Source organism: Bos grunniens, chromosome 26 (genome assembly GCF_055505025.1).
Source record: "Bos grunniens cultivar Pamir isolate PY7600 chromosome 26, Bosgru_T2T1.0, whole genome shotgun sequence".
Taxonomy (NCBI): domain Eukaryota; kingdom Metazoa; phylum Chordata; class Mammalia; order Artiodactyla; family Bovidae; genus Bos; species Bos grunniens.
This window is the reverse complement of record NC_141190.1, coordinates 32,729,861-32,751,817: the sequence shown is the minus strand read 5'-3', so window position 1 is coordinate 32,751,817 and position 21,957 is coordinate 32,729,861. Positions and strand designations below refer to the sequence as shown.

At 39.4% G+C, this 21,957-nt stretch overlaps 2 protein-coding genes across 40 annotated transcripts in view; one reads left to right on the top strand and one right to left on the bottom strand.

Moving 5' to 3' along the window:
- Positions 1 to 5,761, bottom strand: part of VTI1A (vesicle transport through interaction with t-SNAREs 1A) — a 379,768-nt gene extending 374,007 nt beyond the window's left edge. For all 34 annotated transcript variants that reach the window (XR_015155793.1, XR_015155794.1, XR_015155796.1 and 31 more), the window contains exon 1: positions 5,513 to 5,761. Coding sequence is in view for 28 of the 34 variants with exons in the window: in XM_086379045.1 (XP_086235171.1) it covers positions 5,513 to 5,606 (94 nt within the window). In the remaining 6 variants the exon portion in view is untranslated. The remainder of the gene's footprint in view (positions 1 to 5,512) is intronic.
- Positions 5,762 to 6,044: 283 nt separating this feature from the next.
- Positions 6,045 to 21,064, top strand: ZDHHC6 (zDHHC palmitoyltransferase 6). Of its 6 annotated transcripts, none has more exons than XM_086379044.1 (11): positions 6,045 to 6,234; positions 7,321 to 7,789; positions 8,451 to 8,542; positions 9,692 to 9,851; positions 11,403 to 11,564; positions 13,164 to 13,217; positions 17,176 to 17,343; positions 18,455 to 18,496; positions 19,192 to 19,337; positions 19,432 to 19,478; positions 20,460 to 21,064. In XM_086379044.1, exons 2-11 carry the CDS (start codon positions 7,523 to 7,525, stop codon positions 20,561 to 20,563), a joined length of 1,242 nt encoding a protein of 413 aa, XP_086235170.1. In that variant the 5' UTR covers positions 6,045 to 6,234; positions 7,321 to 7,522; the 3' UTR covers positions 20,564 to 21,064. The 6 variants fall into 6 exon arrangements, with proteins under 6 accessions (XP_086235170.1, XP_086235164.1, XP_086235169.1 ...); XM_086379038.1 differs by having other exon boundaries at positions 6,045 to 6,286; XM_086379043.1 differs by having other exon boundaries at positions 6,045 to 6,385.
- The last annotated feature ends 893 nt before the right edge of the window (positions 21,065 to 21,957 follow it).

Genomic DNA, 21,957 nt, shown 5'->3' with positions numbered 1-21,957 from the left:
ATATATCAAAATGACACAAAAGCTAGCTGGAAGGAATACCAATGGTCAAAGCTGCAATCATCTGAGCAGCAAAATAAAGTGGTATTGGAATACAACACAAAGTATAAATGAGTCTGTGCATATAAATGACTGGATTAACAAGTGGAGGAGAATAGACAAATCTCTCTAGAAGAATCATATAGAAGAATTCCAAATAATTTACATAAATCCTCAGCCTTTAAGGGGATGAAGCATGATCCCCTACTCCTTAAGTGTGGGCTATGCATATGATTTCCTTCTAAGAATATGGAAAAGAGGGAAAAGAGTAACTTTACAGTAGGGAAACCTGACAAATACTACCTTAGCCAGGTGGTCAAAGTTAACATCAAGACTGCTAAGTTCCCTTAGAGTGTGAATTCTTGACATGATGTGATGAAAACGGTGGTTTACCTCTGTGGTCTTCCTCTCAAAAACTTATAACCCTAGTCTGATGATGAGAAAAACATCTGTCAAATCCCAACTGAGGAACATTCTATAAAACAGTTGGTCAGTACTCCTCTAAACTGTAACGTCATCAAAAACAAAGAAAGGGCTGTCAAACTGTCACAACTAAGAGGAACCTGAGGAGTCATGACTACTACAAATGATTTGTAGTACCCTGGACTGGACCCTAGAATAGTAAAAAGACACTAGATTGGGAAAAAAAAATGAAGGAAATCTGAATAAAGTATGGACTTCAGTTAATAACAAGTAGCAACGCAGGTCCACTGGCGGCAAGAAATGTGTCATATTAATATAAGAAGTTAACAATAGAGGAAACTGGACGTGGACTACACAGGAATTCTCTGTATTATTTTTGTGATTTCTCTGTAAACCTAAACCTGTTCTAAAATTAAACATTTTTTAAAAAATCAATGAAGCTATCACTTGCCGTGCATGTGTGCATGTGTGCTCAGTTGCTTCAGCCATGTTCAACTTTTTGTGACCCCCATGGACTGCAGCCCACCAGGGTCCTCTGTCCATGGGATTCTCCTGGCAAGAATACTGGAGTCGGTTGCCGTTCGCTCCTCCAGGGTATCTTCCCAACCCAGGGATGGAACCTGTGTCTCCTGTATCTCCTGCATCGCAGGTGGATTCTTTACCCACAGAGCCACCTGGGTAGCCCAAGGCTATTACTCAGGTTAACTACATCATTTAAGGGATTAGAATGTGGATATGCGTGAGTGTGCCTAACTCAAGTCCTACCCACCCTACTTCAACTCACTCTGCACCTGAGTTCCTGAATTAGGTCTGGAACCATCTCTTCAACTCTAATTTTACAGAACAAAAATATAATGCATGCAAGTCACATAACAGAATTTTAAATTTTCTAGTAGCCACATTTCAAAAAGTTAAAAAAAAAAAACAGAAGAAATTCATTTTAATATTTTTTTAATTTATTAATACTAAAAACATTGTCATTTCACTACAGGGCAACAGCTACATTTCAAGTGCTCAACAGTTACACATCAACATGACAGCTCCAGAACCACATGTATGTAAAGCAAACCACAGTATTCACAAATAAAAGCAGACTTTTCTGAATTCTCTTATTACAATCACTTTGCAAAGGCAAGAGAGAATCATGGATGAATGTCACAGCTTCTTCCACACATGGCCATGTCTAGACAGTGCCCAAAAGCCTCCAGGGATGGGGCATAATCAATTAGCTAGACTAAGCATTTCCTTCCAGAAAAGACACCTATCTCACCCCACCACTTCCACTTCTCTCCCTGACTTCCTCCCTGTTATCCTGAGTTCAGAGTCCAATTCCAAGTTTGTATCCTAAAGTGCCCATCACACATCTCCCTTCAAATGCAGGTGCTCATCAAGAGAGATTCACTCTAGTCTAGCACAGAAAGGAAACAAAATTGAGGGCCAATGTTTCTTTAAGAGTTCAACTAATGTCACAAAGTCTGAGAAGCTAGGTGCTGACTAACCCTACAGGTGTTGCCTTCACCACTGCAGTATCAGTAGTTGCTAATTTACCGTGCACTCTCTTAAGGGAGGAAAAATTGTGCTAGGGTACTATATGCTTTCCCCTTCAAGGATCACAACTAGGTTGTGGCAATGGGGTTTGCGTAACTCAGTGAGGTCATGAGCCATGCCACGCAGAGCCACACAAGATGGCTGGGTCACAGCGAAGAGTTGTGACAAAACACGGTCCACTGGAGGAGGAAATGGCAACCCATTCCAATATTCTTGCCTCGAGAATCCCCTGAACAGTATGAAAAGGCAAAAGGATATGACACTGGAAAACAAGCCCTCCAGGTTGGAAGATTCAACATGCTACCGGGGAAGACTGGAGGGCAATTACTAATAGTTATGAGATGGTTAGACAGCATCACCAACTCAATAAGCAAACTCTGGTTGATAGTGGAGAACAGAAGAGCCTGGTGTGCTGCACTGCATGGGTTGCAAAGAGTAGCAACTCAGCAACTGAACAACAAAATCAGATGTTTTATTTCAACTGACTTTTACAACACTGTAAGGGTGAAACTATTATACACACACCCTGCCTCCAACACACACACACACACACACACACACTGAATTTTCCAGGTGGAGGAGGCAGACTTAGACAGGGCAGGTAATATGCCCAAGTTGCAGATCTAATAAGCAGCAGAGCTGGGATTCTAAACAGATCTGATGCCACCTGTGAACTGTAACCAAGTTACCATAATGCCTTTCTTGGTATTTCTGACTACAGCTACAAAATGATAGGCTTCACAACAGACCATTTTTGTCCCTGTACATGGTGAGGTAAGCAACTGACTGCAAAGAAACCTTTTGTTTAAGATCCTTCAGGAAGCCTGCCTGATGGCATGGAATTCTCGCCTCTATAAAGTATCTCCCCCTCTTACAACTCATCATCAGAAAAAGAGGAACATCACAATTAGTATTAGTGATGGTTTTCACTCATCCATTTTCCTGACTTTACTCCAGAATACAAATCATTAAAATCAAAGCTCAAATATAGTGCCATAAGAATATTACTTAAGAAGAGACTGATCTATCTTTTGGTCCACAGAGTAATCAAATTTCTTTTTGAAGTTCTAAAATATTTAATCTTTTCTATTCTCTTGGAAGTAACACTTTAACACATTGTACATGCACAGCAGAGAATGAAGTTAGTTGCAATCAATCCAGTTTACTCTAATTCCATTTCAGTAAGTTAATATTTCAGGGACTAAACTGCTTTGGCTGAAAATTTTGCTCCAATTTTTAACCTTCTTAACTCAAGTAATTTCTGGGTCAACCACCAATGATGCCAGGAAGAGATTATAATTACTTTTAATCATACTAGTTCTGCATGGTTGCACATAATCAATTTCTGTTGTCCACAGATATACATCTGAAATGCATAACTACAAAGATATATTTTTCATCTTCCCCTATTTATCAACTAGAAACAGATTATAAAATAAGTACAAATAATTATTAAGACGGAAACCACAGTATTTTTAAGAATTACTAGCATTTAATTATTCAAGTTAGTAAGCATTTTTCCAGTGTCAGCTATAGTCTCCTTTCAATTCTCATGAAGCTGCTTCTTTGGACCTTACATTACATTGTAGCTGTAGAAATTCGAGGTCTTTATTTTTAACTTACTTAATTCAAAGGTTTCTATCTATGTGGTAAGAATGCTCACATTAAAATATAAAGGTAAGAAAACAACAACAACAACAATTGTAACAAATCTGTTTTCTTGGAATTGTCTGTTACAATTTTGCACCCAGGAATGACTTTGTTACTTTATAGCATAGCTTCTCAATACCAAAGCTATTAGCCCAAACAAAAAATGTTTCCTCAGCTATAATTCTGACAATTAAAAAACAGCAAAAATCCCACGGAAACCATGAATCCTGATATTCTGAGGTTCTGGGACTGAAGTCAAAGGAAGTAGGCTCCAACAATAATGACAACAAAAATCAAGATGATCTTGGGCGGTGGAGGAAAGCAGAACTGAAGAGAAGAGGCGAGGTGATGTATCGTGAAGTGATGAGGCCATCGGCCACTTTCGCCACAACAATCTCCCAGGCAGCAGAGCTCCGTGGTATATGCTACCTTGGTTCTCTCCTCTTGTTCCCTCACTTGGACTCATACACCTCTTTAAGACATCATCCTCCACCTTCTCCAGAACTAACTGGGACTTCAGGAGATGAGTGGGGTGTAAGTTCAGAGATCCTGGCTTCAAGCAAATGTCCCTATTAATAGAAAATAGGTGTGGGGGGGGGGAGAAAAATAAAGAAATAAAGGAAGAAAATTATTTATAAACACATAAGTTTGGGGAGAGGTGGGGAAAGGAACAGAGGAATCACAACTTAGGTCTAGGAGAAATTATTGCTGGCATCAAGGACTGACTGACAAGGTGGAACAATGAAGTTGACCACCAGTTCACAGATAAACTTTACACCACAGAGTGAAGGTAGATGGTTCAATTTCCCTACCACAACTAAGTCCCTGAATAGCAATCTTATTTGCAACTAAATATTCAAATTAAATCTGTATTGAGAGAAAACAAATCCTAAAACAACGTCCTACAGATGAAAATTACATGATATCGTATTTATGTATCTGTTCATTTCCTATCTGCTCATTTCCCTGAGCTCCTTCTAAGTAAATGCCAAGGAAATCAAAGATAGCTCCCACCTTCACATAGTTGACAGTCCAGCATTTAAAATAAGATGTGCTAAAACACAAAAACTCTTCTGAATGATAGCTGTGGGATTTTAAAAGTGAGAAAAATTATTCTGTACCAATTTTTACACATCGTTTCTCAAGAAGGATGAGAAAAAAATAAATGGGCTTGGTGCTATGAAAAATACTAATGATTATAGCAGCTAACATGAAAAAAGGGACTTTACATATGTTAAGTCATTTAATCTTCACATGAGAGATGCACAATTCTTTCCATTTTACCAAGAAATAGAAGTTGAAAGAGGTTAAGAAACTTGCCTAAATACAACTTCTAAGTGGCAGGGCTGGGATTTGAATCCAGGCACCACGGCCCTTAACCCTGTTTTGCCGCCTATAGTAATAACATCGTTACTAACAAAACAACGTTGCTGTATGGTCCAGACTCATGACCTTGGTACGTTAATTCATTCTCGTTGAATACTCTCACATCTCTGTATTTCACAAACAAAAGTAACAGAAAACCCAACCAAAACGAAGACTCAGAGAAACGTTCCCAAGACTCAAAGAAACTTTCCCAAGGTTATACGAGTAAAAAGGTGGTGGAGTCCAGATAAGAACTCAAAAAAAAAAAAAAAAAAAAAAAAAGCTTCAGATTCCAAAGGCTCTGCACCCCACAACCCAGCCTGGGTCCTCCCCTTACCCTCAACCCACTCAACCATTCCTCCCGGAGGCCCCGACACTGCTTCATCCTCCAGGCTCGCGCCTAAGAGACATTCAGGCAGAGTTCCATCGTCCACATCGGAGCCTCCCAACTCTCCAGGACACCCCCGCCCGGCCTAGGAAGCGCCCTTACCAGGTGGGAGTCGGGGGACCCTTGCAATCTTGTTGGTGATCTCTGCCGTGAGCACCGCGAAGTCCTGCTCGTAGCCTTCGAAGTCGGACGACATGGCGGGTTCCGGAGTGGCCGGCCCGGGTCGGAGCCTAGAACGGAGCTGAGGTCACGCGGGGCAAGAAAATCAGAGTGTAAGGACCCGGAAAGTTCCCTAGGGAGCGGAGCAGAGACCTGGGGACAGCTCCCAGGCCGACAGCTTCCTGGTTGTTCGTCGCGATCTTGGTCCTCCGGAAGTTGGGCTGGGTGCGTGTTTCAGTTTCCGTTTAGGCTCCAAGATTAAGAAGTTCTCTAAGGAAAACCCCTTCAATCAGTGTCCCCAAAAGCCTAAAAAAAATTCGTGTTCTCAGGAATCACTGAAAAGCATTTTTTTCCTCCCTCCGCGTTTTGGAAAGCGGTTCCGGTTCCCCAAGCTAGAAGCCAGAGGGACTTGCTTCCCGACGGAAGGTTGATACGGCGAACCTCCCGGAAGTGGCTGTCACGGAGACTGCGCACTGAGCCCGAGCGGGAGATCAGCTGCGAGGGCGCTGGCTGAGAGACGCGCGGGTCGTGGCTGGTCGCGCACCCCAGCTTCTAGCGCACAGAATTTACTTTCTACTTGCGTTGGGTGGGGGTACCCAGGACGGAGTTATCCGAGCGGGAGAGGGTCTGCTCCGGGTGAGCCCGAGCCGCGAAGTCTGCTCCGGGTGAGCCCAGAAATGCGATGGCCCAGGAGCGGACCCTGAGGACAGGACGGAGGTGGGAGTCAAAGCAGGGGACGTGATTTTGCGATCATCGCCCCACCCCAATGGGGCCAGCATCTCCAGAAAGTCGAGACCAACCACCCCTTACCAAGATGTTCGTCCCCTGCGTGAGGATTTCTCAGTGCTCTACTCCATAACACGAGAGGGAAACTGAGGCACGAGGCAGCGCGGCATCTCTTGCGTGGAAATCTTTGTTACTCTGGCTGTCAGATCTTCTTCGCTTGACTCACTCCAGTCCAGTCCTGAATAGCCTTCTACAGATCTTCCCGGTCCCTCGCCTTTTTTTTTTTTTTTTTTCCCCTTCCCTGAAATATTCTCATTCGTGCTTATTCTCATATACGCCTCCGGTCCTGAGTTCACACACACTTCTCTCTCCTCACCTCCTCTCCCCACTCCTCTCCTCCCCTCCTTGAGCTTTCATCCTCCGGTTTCTTTACTTATAACACAGACAGACCTTAAATTAGCCTTTGAGGGGCAACCTCAGGCAAATGGTGTAGACCTTGTCTGGATCATACTGGATTTAATTCAAGAGTGGGTAGGAGGCAGTTTAGAACTCTGTAAAGGAAGTTTGATGATTTGGCTTCTGTCGGATTCAGCTATCACTCAAGTGGTTTAATCGCTCAGCCTCTCTGAGCCATTTTCCTTTCAATGAAGAAGGAAACTGGATTAGGTCAACCATAAGGCCCTCCATCCCAGCTCTAAATTTTTTTGTTTCCTGCAGCGGTTCACTAAATATGCACAGACATAGTCCTCTGACAAGTTGGGAACAAAGGGAAAAAAAACAACCACTTAAGAATCATGGATCCAGTTTATTTGCCATTCAGAATTGACTAAAGTTTGGATAAGATGAAAATGGTTCTTTTTGATATTTGGTGAGATACTCATTTCATAGTAATGTACTTGTGAGCTGCTTCTATTTAGGCGATTATTGAAATTAACAAATACAGATAGTAAAATGTCTTGAAATTGAAATTAACAAAAACAGATAGTAAAATGTCTTACCGAACCTTCTCATTTTGTTTTCTTTAGATTAAGTGTCAAACCAAGGTACTGGATTCTCCTAGATAAAAAGTGTCTAGCAGTGAAAATGGCGTAATCTGCATTAACATCCCACAGCGTGAAGACATGACAGTTAAGGAACACACACGGACTTGTGGCACGAGGAAATGTGTGCACAGAAAGAGGAAATCTGTAATTCTTTAAAAACTGAAAGACATTCTTCCTCACCAAAATGGGTACATTCTGCTCAGTTGTCAAGTTTGAAAATCTCCAAGAATTAAAGAGACTTTGTCACTGGGGTCCCATTATAGCCCTTGGTGTTATAGCAATATGTTCTACCATGGCCATGATTGACTCTGTGTTGTGGTATTGGCCCTTACATACCACTGGAGGAAGCGTGAATTTCATCATGTTGATTAACTGGACTGTCATGATTCTTTATAATTACTTCAATGCCATGTTTGTTGGTCCTGGCTTCGTCCCTCTGGGGTGGAAACCGGTAAGAAAAAGGTTCCTTAAAATGGTGAACCCTCATGATAATCATATATTTAGTTTTTTCCTTACCTGCCAACCAATAATATCAAACATAGCCTACTTTTTACTTTGGTGGAGACTAAGCATATTATTCCAATCACTGGCCATTTAGAGCTCAAAGAATTTTTTTCATACCTGCTTGAAAGTATTTCCCAAAGCAATTTCAATTAAAAAAAAAAATGGAGTGGTAGTAATGAGTACATGGTCATAAGTTTCTAGGAAACACTGTATATCGTGTACCTCATAATTCTACAATGTGGTTGGGCACTGGGATATTTTTTCTTCATGTAACATATTAACATCCCTCATAACTGAGAAAAATACTTTAGAAGCTCAGTTCAGTTCAGTTCAGTCGCTCAGTCGTTTCTGACTCTTTGCGAAGCTACTAGTTTATAAAGTATTCAGAAACAATGGACAGCTTATAACAAGCCAAGCCTTATGAATAAATACTGTAGTTTGATTTTCATTTATGGGAGATGGGGGAAAGATGGAATTTGAATTTTAGCTTGCATTTCCAGCCCTTCTTTTTGAGCTAAAATTTGTTTAAATAATGAATTTCTGATAACAGCAGTATCACTTGTCCAATTACCCAGAAATTTATATTTTGTTTATATTTCACTGCCAAGGAAAATTCTCAGGATAGTGTGTACCTCCAGTACTGTAAAGTCTGCCAAGCATACAAGGCACCACGGTCACATCACTGCAGAAAGTGTAACAGGTACTGTCTGTCTTTACTATTTATTGAAGACTGATCAACTTGATTACTGGCCTTTTGTTATTCTTTCTTAGCACGTCAATCCTAGTTTTATTCCCTGCAAGGTGACTACTTTATAAACAATGTTGTTAAAATACTTGTGTCCATAATCTTACTTTCAAATTGTCAATTCTGATAATGAAAGTTTCACTCTTTCTTCTTGCCATGACAGGAACAGGGTAAAACATTATACTTTAAGTTGTTTTCATAAATCAGGGTTAACTGTCGGCTGACATGTTAACTAGGCTTAGAATTGTTCTGAGTCTAAATTATAAAGGAGACCTGCTTTTTCCATTATTTAGTTGAGTCACATTTATACTTACATAAATCTAATAAGTGAATTCAGGTGCCTGTTGTCACAAGTATTTAATATAAAAGCCTTAATTGGAAGAAAACAGAATCACTGTAAAAAATGTGAATTAAGCTATTGATAGAACCTTTGTAAGTGAACATCTGTATCCACTGATAAATAAGAAATTTATGATGCTAATTCTGAGGTTTAGGGGGACCATTGGAGGGGCAAATAAAGTTTAGTTTGAGGCAAGAAAATTTTCTTCTAACAACCTCAAGGAAAGGAAACAGAGTAAGACTTCACTTACTAAACCACATCTTACATTCCAGAATTAGCTTGCTTAGCTCGGAGACGCCACATGTAAAGGATAAGAACATGAAGGAAGGAAGTTACAAGCGTCTGCCAGGCCCCATCAACCCCAGTGGAGATTCAGAAGTAATTTTGTTCAGTCTCTGTTGTTTTCCACTCCAGTCACTTCAGAGCAAGAGGAAAATCAGGAACCATGCTTATTTCTTTATAATGAACCTTTCAGTGGGCCTCCTGACTTCTTTAAACAAACAAACTTGTAGCAGATGTCTGTTTCCTCAGAAGCCTTTACAAAGCCTGCCCTTTCTTTGGCTGTTTAAAATTTAAAAGAAGTCACTGTTCAAAGTTGTTTAAAAACTCATAAAGATTTTTCTTTTTGTTCTATAAAGTATTATTCCTCTGTGACTCATGCATGGACATGCTAGATTCCTGTGTGCTTGATCTTTTGAAGACCAAAGTTATTTCAAGTAGACAGGATTTTCTGCCTCATGTTTTCTATAAATTTTTCCCATTAGATGTGTGATGAAGATGGACCATCACTGCCCTTGGATCAACAACTGCTGCGGCTATCAGAATCATGCTTCCTTCACGCTGTTCCTCCTTTTAGCACCACTGGGCTGTATTCACGCTGCCTTTATTTTTGTTATGACCATGTATACGCAGCTTTATAATCGGGTAAGTGAAAACATTTGTTTATCAAATCATGAGAGATTAAATAGTAGTTATCAAGATTCTTTAAGAAGTCCCTTTTGGAAATAGGTGTTCTGCAGTTTAGGTGGGGAAATAGAACTTTGTTTTACCTTTACAGGGATTCCTTCTTTAAAAAAGCTTTAAAACAGTTTTTAAGATGAGGAAAGATTATTTTGTATATGCTATCTGGAAACTCACCGTATATGCTGTAGTTGAAGTTTTACTATGTATAACTTATTGGACTTCAATAAGCTATGGTAGAAAATAGAGGAAAAAAACAGAAAAGTGGGAAGAAAAAGACAATACAAGTGCTCTCTGTTTGCGTTCGATCCTGTGGCCACTTGCAGTACTTTCGTTCGTTTCTAAATCCAGTGCTCTGGAACATGGCTCACACAGCAAGTGCACGTTCTTAAACATCGTACGACTGATTGAGTTGATTTATGAGCACGTGGTTATGAGATAAAGTTTGGTGGTCACAAATTCAGGTCCTTAAGCATGCCTGACGGAGAAGGCAATGGCACCCCACTCCAGTACTCTTGCCTGGAAAATCCCATGGACAGAGGAGCCTGGTAGGCTGCAGTCCATGGGGTCGCTAAGAGTCGGATACGACTGAGCGACTTCACTTTCACTTTTCACTTTCATGCATTGGAGAAGGAAACAGCAACCCACTCCAGTGTTCTTGCCTGGAGAATCCCAGGGACAGGGGAGCCTGGTGGGCTGCCGTCCCTGGGGTCACACAGAGTCAGACACGACTGAAGTGACTTAGCAGCAGCAGCAAACATGCCCGGAGGGTAAATGAGGGACCGAGGCCTAATGGGAACCTGGAAAACACATGCCCTTCACACAGAGGACAACCCATATTTTACTTCAGCCATTTATTGATGTTTGGAAATCCAGCCTGGCAATGCCAGATCATCTGGTTTTTCAAGAAAAATCTGAAAACCCAGACTTTCTATGTGCAGTCTGATTTCTAACACACTAAATTTCTAAATGTTGGTACCTAACTCTGAATATTCTAAAACATTTTTCAGGCCAGGCAGTGCACATTAGCAGGACGTGTTTTGACCTACATGTTACTAGTTCTTAAACCTCTGGTTGTGGAACAAGAGGGAAGAAACCACTGAATCTTAGGCTATCTTTGTCACTATGGACGAGCACTGTAAATACAGGAAAGCGAGGAGCAGCCAGGAGACAGTTACAGCTTAGATGTGTGTCCACTGTCATTCATCCCCCGTAATGCGCGTGCAGTCTACCTAATGCTTGCTTTTTTTTTTTTTATTGCAAACATCTATTCGAGGTACCTAATGCTTTCTGAGGAAACAATGACAAACAAAAAACATTTGACAATACCAAAGAGGATATCGTGCATGTCACTATGAGTTCAAGCCACAGAATTAACTAGAAAACAGTTATGTTTGCTTTGGCCACAATAGCACATTGTCATTTGCTGATCTTGATCAAGTGGTTTTAAGTGGTACAGTAGAGTCTAACCATTTACGACAACCAAGTATTTCTTGTGGGTGTTGTTGTTCGCAGCTCTCCTTTGGGTGGAACACGGTCAAGATTGATATGAGCGCAGCCCGGAGAGACCCTCTTCCGATTATTCCTTTTGGATTAGCTGCATTTGCTGCCACCTTGTTTGCCTTGGGATTAGCTTTAGGAACAACCATAGCTGTCGGGATGTTGTTTTTTATCCAGGTAAGCTCCTCCATTACCTCGAGCTAACACTGTCGAGTAATTGGGGCCGCTTGTAATGAGAAGGAGAAAAAAGCTGCATTTAAGAATGCCGTGTGAAATGGAGATTATTGTTACTTTTTCCACCTAGGTGATGAATTTTATCTTCTGCTGGTCAGATAATTTCAAAGTGACTTTGCCAGCATTTGTTGGTAATGATTTAATTTAAAAAATCCTAAGTTAGAGTTACACAGCATTTTATCCTTGAGAAAGCTCTTCTCACAGTCTCTCTTGATGTTCATATCAACCCCAAAAGAAGTCGAAGAGGAGTATTATTTTCCCTTCCTTGCAGATGAGTAATTGAGTCACAAGGAGCTTAAGTGGCATACCCAATATCATCCATTCATGCATTCAGTAAACATAATTATTAATGTTATTTTATAATCACATATATTAATCAAAAGCATAATAACATAGCTAACGTTTATGGAGTGCTATTTTAGGCCTTTTACATATGATAGCTCATTTAATCTCCATAACAACCCTATGATATTGGTGCTACTTAATGTCTGCTCTATGATGAATCACTCTCCTAATTTCTGAGTTTACAATAATGAGAATGAAGAGGATCCTGCCATTAAATCTGGGTCATGTGTATATCATAGACTTATGTACAAAGTGATGCTGTGAGAGCCCAGAGAAGGAGGATGTGACCCTGAAGGGATCAAAAAATAGTTCTTATGACTCACTGCATTTGATTCATTAGTGTATTCATTCACTGAAGGCCTACCATGAACCAGCTACTGTGCTAGGCCCTTGGAAGATGGAAAGGACTCCCAGTCCAGGGTTGCTCTTCCCGTGTCACAGTGTCCCCATGAAGACACAGCCAGACATCAGAGAATTGCAGAACTCGTAGAATTAGAAACACTGCGCTAGCAGGCCCTGATGCATTGCCCAACCCTTTTTGAACTCTTAGTTTTAAAATAACCTGGTTTGGGTTATATTTTATATTTTTTACTAGTCTGGAATCAAATTCTTTGAAAAATTTTCACCAATGCCTATAATTAAGAATCACATTAGAAATAAAGTAAAGTCATGTGGTGTAAAAACCTACATAAATGGAATTGTCATTTCAGGAAAATCAAAAATAGAATCAAGACTGAATATACTCAAGTTTTTAAGGCAAACAGAATGTCTAGGTTGACTGTAATGAGTCACTGTTACTTGTAATAAATAGGCTAATCATGCATTTAAGATTTATTTAAAATAGTGGTAAAATTTTAATGGCAAAATATGTTAATGCTGATTGAGTAGATTATATTATAATTTATTAATACTCTGGAAAACTTATTCAGAAGGTAGTACTTAAAGCATGATTTTTCATTTAAGCCATAGATTCAGATTTGATTGTGGATTGATGTAGTCATGTGAAGATATAGTCCAGTGGTTTAGAGTCAGATGAACCACGTGCTCTTTTATTTAATCTCTATTGTCCTGATAGCTTCATCTATGGAATGGAGCAATAAAAACTGTCTCATAGGGGTAGTATAAAGATGATAATCTTTTTTTTTAAGATGATAATCTTAAATGAACCAGTAACATTTAAAATTTTACTATTTCCAGATGAAAATAATTCTCAGAAACAAAACTTCTATTGAATCATGGATTGAAGAGAAGGTAAATTTTAGCGTTATTTTCTTAATGTTGATAAAGTACTGATTGACTAATAGATCAGATTAACTAGTAAATGCCCCCAAATGAAAGCTTGACTACCAAATGGCTTCCTTATGTCATTTGCATGCCGCGTGAAGGGTGATTATAGGAACCGTTTGATTTATTCCTGGTTCAATAAGACTCCCACAGAACCATCTCACACTGAATTGTTCTAAGTCACACATGAAGCTATTTGGCTGTACTCTCTCAGACTGGAGGAGAAGGCAGTCCATTGGGATGGGAGCTTCTGTCTTACCAAGGTGCCGTCACATTGGCTTTACACATCAGATAGATCTGAGAACATTTAGCTTGTCACAAACCTCACAACCTCCAATACATACTTCACACTGTCCATTGTGATTCTGATGTTAAAATATGCCCCACTGCCTGTTTAAAACTTCTCAGAGCCTTTCCATCCCTGTAGCTTATTGGAGTTGTAAAGCCAGTGCATTGCAGCCCCGGCAGATAACCTAGAGGAGTGGAGCCAGCCTGCGCTCCAGAGCTGTCCAGCAGACCAAGCTCATCATGGCCACAGAGAAATCCTCACCTAGTATTGTGAGATCATGTAATTGTTTTTTCCAAGAAAAACCAGAGATCTGGATTTTTATGTTACCTTCTTTGTTTTTAAACATTGAGAAACAATTCAAATTAAGAGCAAAATAAACAGAAAATCTTCATGGGCCAAAGAAAACACACCTATAGGACATATTTAGCCCCCTAGCAGCCAGTTGGTGAGTTTTAATTTATAGCAGCAGCTCTCAAACTTCGGTCTTGGGACCTTTTTTTGTTCGTTGTTTAGCGACTAATTCGTGCCCAGCTCTTTTGCGACCTCATGGACTGTAGCCCTCTAGGCTTCTGTGTCTGTGGAATTTCTCAGGCAAGAATACTGGAGTGGGTTGCCGTTTCCTTCTCCAGGGGATCTTCCTGACCCTGGGTTGGAACCCACATCTTCTGCATTGATAGGCGGATTCTCTGCCACTGAACCATCAGGGAAGCCCCTCAGGACCTTTTACATTCTCAAAAATTGTTAAGTACACTAAAATTATACTATTGGGTATTGTATCTATTGACATTTGCCATATTTTCTGAGAAAACCTTTGAATATTATTTCATTTAAAAATAATAATAAATCCATTATATGTTAATAAAATAACATTTCTGGAAAAATAATTAAATTTTCCAAAATAAACAGAATAGGGAGAGTGGCATTGTTTTATGTTTTTACAAATTTCTTTAATATCTGACTCAACAGAAGACAGTTGGATTCTCACATCTAGTTCTGCATTCAGTCTGTTGAGATATGTTGCTTTGATTGAAGTATATGAAGAAAATTCAGCCTCAAACAGATAAGTAGGTAGAAAAAGGGGTATTTTAATATGCCTTTTAGGTAACAGTGGACATTCTTTGGTAGTAACAATACATTATAACTTGACAAGTGCTAGTTGGTGAGAGGTTAGTTGCATGTGAGATCTAAAATTACATCAATCAATTTTTTGCATTCTTTTGTATTCAAATCCATCAATCTGTCTTGCTCTTTGAATGGATCTTTTAGCCATATAGGGCATCAAGCATTGGTCTTTTGGAACATACTGGTTTACAGATACACAGATTTTTAGAATGTTGATACAGTTCATTATTCACAATGTAAATCCATTCGTATCACTACCAGTTTTATGGGGAAAATATTTAAATATTGGAAAGCCGTCAAGCTCATAGTGGTGATGTAAACGTTCCAAATTCTAATTTTCATTTGAAAGCCTTACATTTTTCACTAGCAACAAGTAGTTGTTTATATGAAGTAATAGCCTGACTTTGTTCATCTTCGAGAAGACATCCACTAAATACTGAAGTCTGAACAACTTTGGTTTGTCTGTTACATTACTCATTCTTTCAAACAAAAACAGCATTTCATGAAAAAAGCTGGCTGCACAGCTGTAGTTGGCTCACAGCTCAGACAGGTGTTTTCCTTGAGATAAGCATTTTGTCATGCTTTATGTGTATTTCCTGTGTTGTCACACAGAATATTAAAAAGACATCTACTTGAGGGCTGAGATTTAATAAAAATTATTTTTATTCATCAAGACATTTTTATGTAAAACTGGGCTTTTTGTTGGTTTGGTTTGGTTTGAATTGAGTGTGTAGCAATGAAGAATATAACAGCTTGGTGCCATTGTCTTGACGCCAACATAAGGTGCCAGCAATTTCACCCACCGTTGCAAATGTCAGCACCATGAAAGAAGGCAAGAATGTCTTAGTATTATTATCAAAGTTGTCTGACTTTGTTCAACCCCAAGAAAAGGTCTTGGGGACTGAAGGAGATGCACAAAGCATACTTTGAGAACCACGGATATACAAGTTTAAGTCCAAGCTCCTTAGCTTATGCATACTAAAACCTTTTATGTCTTCCCCTTACCTGCTTCTCCAGTTCATTTCCACCCCTCCCCATCCCATTCATACTCCATACCAGCTAATACCAAATAGTTTATGCATCTTACGCTTCTGTATTTTTCCACATGTTGCTCACTCTGCCTAGAATATTCTTCCTAGCTCTTTTTTCCTTATTTCTTGCCCCTCGAGACTTGGTTCAGCTGTCAGTTCCTCCGAGAAACCTTCCTTGACTCTCCCTGGACCAAGTGAAGTACCCTTCTTCCCTTTTCCCATGGCACCTGTTGCACGCCTCTGGCAGTTTTTAACACGTACTGTGCACGGAGTTCCCTCTTCACTGTGTGCTTCTCTCACACAGACTCCATGCCTTTGTTGTTTTCGTAAACTGCTCTCATCCTTAGCACTTTGTCTTTTTTAATATTCTAGGTCTCGGTTCTCTGAGGTTCTTAATCCATTTTAAGACACTGAAGTTTTTGTTTATAAGAAGGGAAAAGAAGTTACTCATTATCAGGATGGGGATGGACTTACATGTTTTCATGTTACAGCTTGACAGTTCTTGTAATTGAATTATTATCAGTATCACTTTATCAGTAACTGCAAGAAGCTTTTCTCTAAAATACTATCCAATGATAATAAAATATTTCAAGGTATAATCTCTAGTTAGCATAACATTGACATTAGAGTAACTTTTTTTGCCGATGACCAAGGCTATCTGTAAAGTGCCACACTAAATCTAGAAGTTATTTTAAACCTGGCACTATGTTGCTCAATAAAAATCAAATAAATGATTCTATTAAGTTAAAGAAAATGGGTCAAAATTACCATATTTTATTACACAATAAATATCACTGGGTTTGTATGCTCATTGTAGGAATAAACAGTGCATCTTTATACTGCTAGGTGTCAGTAGAGATTCAGAAATCCTAAGCCAGTTTATTCCCGTAGGTAAAAGATGACGATTAAGTGCCTAGAATATAATTTATGAAACTTGGATATATATATGCATAAAATGTGCATATAAGTGCCTATATAAGTATGCAGACATATGTAATGGTATGTAAAACTGAAAGATCGCTCACACTTAACCTGCTAACTTAAAAAAAAAATTTTTTTTCATAAAATGACTCACCTGTCACACCTTTCCTGGCCATTCCTACAGGTTCCTTCCAGCCTGAATAAACCCTTGTTTTCTCTTAAATCTTTTTGTTAACATCTGTTCTTTACACCTGGATCCTTTTGTTCTACTGAACAAGTAGGAACATTGAGGGTTTTTTATATATGAAATAAAGTTACTAACTTTTAATAAGCATTTTTGAATGCTTAAATTCAGTCTTGTTTAGACTTACTCCTAAAAAAGCCCTGTCGCACATTTTGTGGATGATCTTATACGAGGCTGGTGTTTGTGTGTCAGGTTCTTCCTATATTGTAATAAGTGTTTATTACTCCTGTATATTCTAATGTTATAACGAGGAGGAAGTATTTTCTAGAAGCATTAAAGGCAGATGTCTCTGCCATCTTACCTCCTTGTTACCCACAGGCTAAAGATCGAATTCAGTATTATCAACTAGATGAAGTCTTTGTTTTTCCTTATGATATGGGAAGTAGATGGAAGAACTTCAAACAAGTATTCACATGGTCAGGGGTCCCTGAAGGAGATGGACTGGATTGGCCAATCAGAGAAGGCTGTCACCAGTACAGCTTAACAGTGAGTGTTTTGTTCAAATAGTCTTCCTTTTTACCCCACCTTCTTCCTCTTCTCCTTAACTCCGATCGCATTTTATAGTAAAATAAGTCATAAGAATTGTTTCAGCATGTCAAAATGAATCTAAGTGAATTCCCAAGCACTCCTTGTATCATGAAGAGGAAGAAGAAGTCGCTCAGTCGTGTCTGACTTCCTTCAATTTAAATCTCTTATCGCGCCATACTTGTGAGATAAAGTCCTGATTCCTTACCTTGGATTTATAAAACCCAGCCAAAAGCTGCCTTTCGCCTACATCCTTTTCATGCTGTTCATGGGGCTCTCAAGGCAAGAATGCTGAAGTGGTTTGCCTTTCCCTTCACTGGGCCACATTTTGTCAGACCACCTACATCCTGGAGGGAATCAGCCTTTCCGATCAGCCTAGTCCACTCAGCAAATCCCTGATACAATTCTCCCCCCCCCAGTTTTTTCTATACCATATGACCTCCTCTTTATCAGAAATTACTCAGATCAGCTCCAGTCCCCCCGCCCCCATCTAGACTCATCTGGATTTGGTACCTAATCATATACTAGTTATATGAGCACATGAGGTCTCAATTTAATCCTTGTATCTTTAACTTGGCAAGATTCTAAGCAGAGATTATTTCCCCTTGTATCTAGTGTAGTGTCATATAGTAAGTTGTAGCTGAATAAGTGGAAAAGAGGAGTCGAAATGACGACTTTTAATCAAGACCCATCGTTGATGAACTTTGCAGTCTCTGTGAAGACTCTGAGTCTCTAGACTGCTTCATCTTAAGGGACTAGCCTGGAGGCCCCCGGAGGGCAGAGAGCACATCTCCTTGATTGCTGGGCCACAGGGAGTGCTCTGTGATTATACACGGATAAAGACTGGAGAGGGAACATTGAGAAGAAAGTCCCACTTCAGTGCTGGTTTTTAGTCACAGAGCCTTCTTCCCATGCTTTAAAAAAAAAAAAGTGTAGCCTTTAAATTGTAGCAATTTGAAATGTTGGAAAATTGGGAGTTTGTCATGTCACTCTGATACAGTGAATGAGGAAAGCCTGTTTTTCAGTGTTGAGATATGAGACTTCATTTTTTCTTTTTATATCTTCCAAACAGATAGAACAGTTGAAACAAAAAGCAGATAAAAGAGTCAGAAGTGTAAGTAAATCTTTTGCAGTGATACTAATTTCTTTTCCTTTGTCAGGCTCAGCACTTCCATGTAGCTTTTAAAATTGCCTCTAAGTAAAAAACCAACTGTTGGCTTTTATTAAATAATATTTCTTAATCATTTGTTGAACTTTGATGCATTTTACTTTTGTTTTCATTCAGATTGGTCTGGAGGTTTGGAGGGAATTTAGTCAATTTATATTGTCAAAAGATAATTATCCTCAGTATAGTTCCCCAGTGGGAAACTTGTCCTTAAAGTGATGCTAAACAATTAATTCAGTGGCCACAAGCTACATGTGGTTATTTAAATTTAAATTAATTTAAATTAAATTCAAATTCCTTGGTTGCACCAGCCACATTAAAAGTGTTCAGTATCTACTTGTGGCTAGGGGATACCACACTGTATACCACAAGTATAAAACATCTCCACCATTGCAGAAAGTTCCATTGGTCAACACTGCTTCTAAAATTTTATTCTTAGCCATGTGCTTGAAATGAAAGGTAAGAAAAGCCTGGGAATTAGAAGCATCAATTAATTACCTTCTATAAGGGAACTGGGTAGATAGCGAGCCAGAAGGGAAAGACTTGTTGCCTGATATTCTGGGTCTACCTTTAACGGTTTACATTCAAGGTTAAAAAACTTCATACGTGGGTTAATGTTAAATTGTTCCACTCACTGATGACAGGTCCGGTATAAAGTGATAGAAGATTATAGTGGTACCTGCTGTCCTTTGAATAGAGGAATCAAAACATTCTTCACGAGCCCCTGCACTGAAGAGCCTCGGATAAGGCTACAGAAAGGGGAATTCATCTTAGCTACAAGAGGGTTACGGTAAGTAACGGAAAGTACTGAATTTCTTCTTGAATAATGAAATTGGCATCTAGCCTAAAAAGAAAAATTAATTTTAATCTTTTAAATATTTCAGATACTGGTTGTATGGAGACAAAATTCTTGATGATTCCGTTTTAGAAGGTATGGACATGAAAGCGAGTGTTTAAAGGATAAGACTGCCAGCAATAACTGCAGATTTTACAAGAATAACTTTTATAAACAGTCACATGCATTAGCGGAACGATAGGAAAATACTCATTAAGCAGCAAAAAGAAGCTCTGTGTATTACTTCTCCATAGCACTTGTATTTATCGGGTCTTTGCAATGATTAGTGAACATTGGATCCCATACTTAAATATGCAGCACACACTTGTGGAAATGCTTCATTTGTGGTATTCAGTCCCCAGCAGCCCTCTGAGGTCCATGCTGTCATTGACATTTTGTTGGTGAGGGAACTGAAATGTGGGGAAGCTTAGCAGCGTGCCCAAGGCCACACTAAATGCAGGAAGAGCCAAGACTCCAGCCCACGCAGTCTGGCTCAGAGCCTGTGACTAAGCTGCTGTGCTATGCATGCACCCATTGAGTGAATCATTCTATTATGATAAAAACTAGTGAATTGAAACATTCCATGTCTTTGATTTTTTTTAAATTTACTTTTAAGAATTATTTCTGTAAAGATTATCCTAGGATGCTCTTTTGAAAACACTGGGTTAATCATAAATTAGCCCATGTGATAGGTTATGCAAGCTTGATATAGAAGTGCACGTGTTAAGAAAAAATCTAAAAAGCAGACCTCCAGGGAGATAGGTCCCTAGAACAGATGAAGTGTTACGGTGCGTCAGACTCCCTCCCAGTCACACACCTGTGCTTGAAGACCAGGTCCCCCCACTCCACTGGAGCGCTCCCAGATGATGGAACTTGGGAAATACCTATTTTCTAGCTCGTTAGGAATGCATATATTTTGAATTTTTAGTTAGTTAGTTAATTTTAGCCTCAAGTTGTGCTAATCAAAATTGGGGGGGGGTAATTAAAAGCTTATCAGTTTGAAGTAACAGGATTTACAAGTCTCACAGATTTCATTTTGGTATATCTATTTCATATCAATTTCATTTTCTCCCTCAGGTGTTTCAAGAATAAGAGGATGGTTCCCTAGAAACTGTGTAGAAAAGTGCCCCTGTGACGCCGAAACAGATCAAGCCCCAGAGGGCGAGAAGAAAAATAGATAGCCGCTTTTGAAGTAAAATTCCTCTCAGTCCACTCCATTACTTGAAAACTGTACATATTACTAAAGAATTATGCAATGAGCCTACTCTGGTTAAGGTGTTCTTTTCCTCAAAGGTGCCCTTGTGCCATGATCTAAATATTTTTATTACCACTTTGAAATGGAGAAGCCATTCTGCACATGCCTTTGAATCCCTGCACCTCTCTGCCACTTCTCCCCCTCCCCAAAAGGAAACACACTTCACCCAAGTGAGTCAATTGCATTTTCTCTAGGATTTTGTGTGCGCTGCACACGGTGGACCTGACCTGCAGATAGAGCCCCCCCTCTACCAGGAGCATCTGCATGCGATGCTTTATCCTCTGTCCCCCTTGGCCGAATTTCTGATACTCTAGATACTATAGAACTTAATTTGTCAGATTCAGTGTAAGCTCAGATTTTATTACCCGTCTTTTAATAATGATGATTTTGTCAAATCAAATAAAGATAAATGGCTGTTCTGTATAAATCATAGTTTTTACTCCAGGCATCTTTCTTTTTGCTGACTAAAAAGGAGTGTTATTTCCTTATGGAAAAACTGCTGCTTTACTGCCTCTTGGAAAATCGACATCTTTAATCATGAGTCTTCAGACATACATATTTGCCTCAAATAAATATTCAATTAATGATATATTGAGATCATAATATTCTAGTAGACTTTTTTTTTTAATTGAAGTGTAATTGATTGACAGTGTTACAGGTGTATAGCAATGATCCAGGTATGTATACACACACACATATATTCTTTTTCAGATTCTTTTCCATTACAGGTTATGACAGGATCTTGAATATAGTTCTTTGTGGTGTACAAACAGTAGGTTCTCACTTATCTGTTTTATATACGGTAGTGTGTATCTATGCATGTTTGTGGCAACCTCTTTTGTGACCCAATGTACTATAGCTTACCAGGCTCCGCTGTCTGTGGGATTCTCCAAGCCAGAATATTGGAGTGGGTTCCCATGCCCTTCTCCAGGGGATCTCCCTGACCCAGGAATCCAACCCATGTCTCTTGTATTATAGGTGGATTCTTCACTGCTGAACCAGCAGGGACGCCCTAGTGTATGTCTATAACATCTCCCATATCTCTCTTTATCCCTCCCTGCCTCTTTTCCCCTTTGGTCACCGTAAGTTTGTTTTCTATGTGTGTGAGTCTATTTCTGTTTTGTAAATAAGTTCGTTTGTATCACTTTTAGATTCCACATGTAAGTAATACCATGTAGTGTTTATCATTCTCTATCTGACTTACTTCACTTACATGACAATCGCTAGGTCCCTCCATCTTGCTGCAGATGGCCTTATTTCAGTCTTCTTATGGCTGGGTGATACTCCACTCTTCATTCCACATCTGTACCCATTCATGGA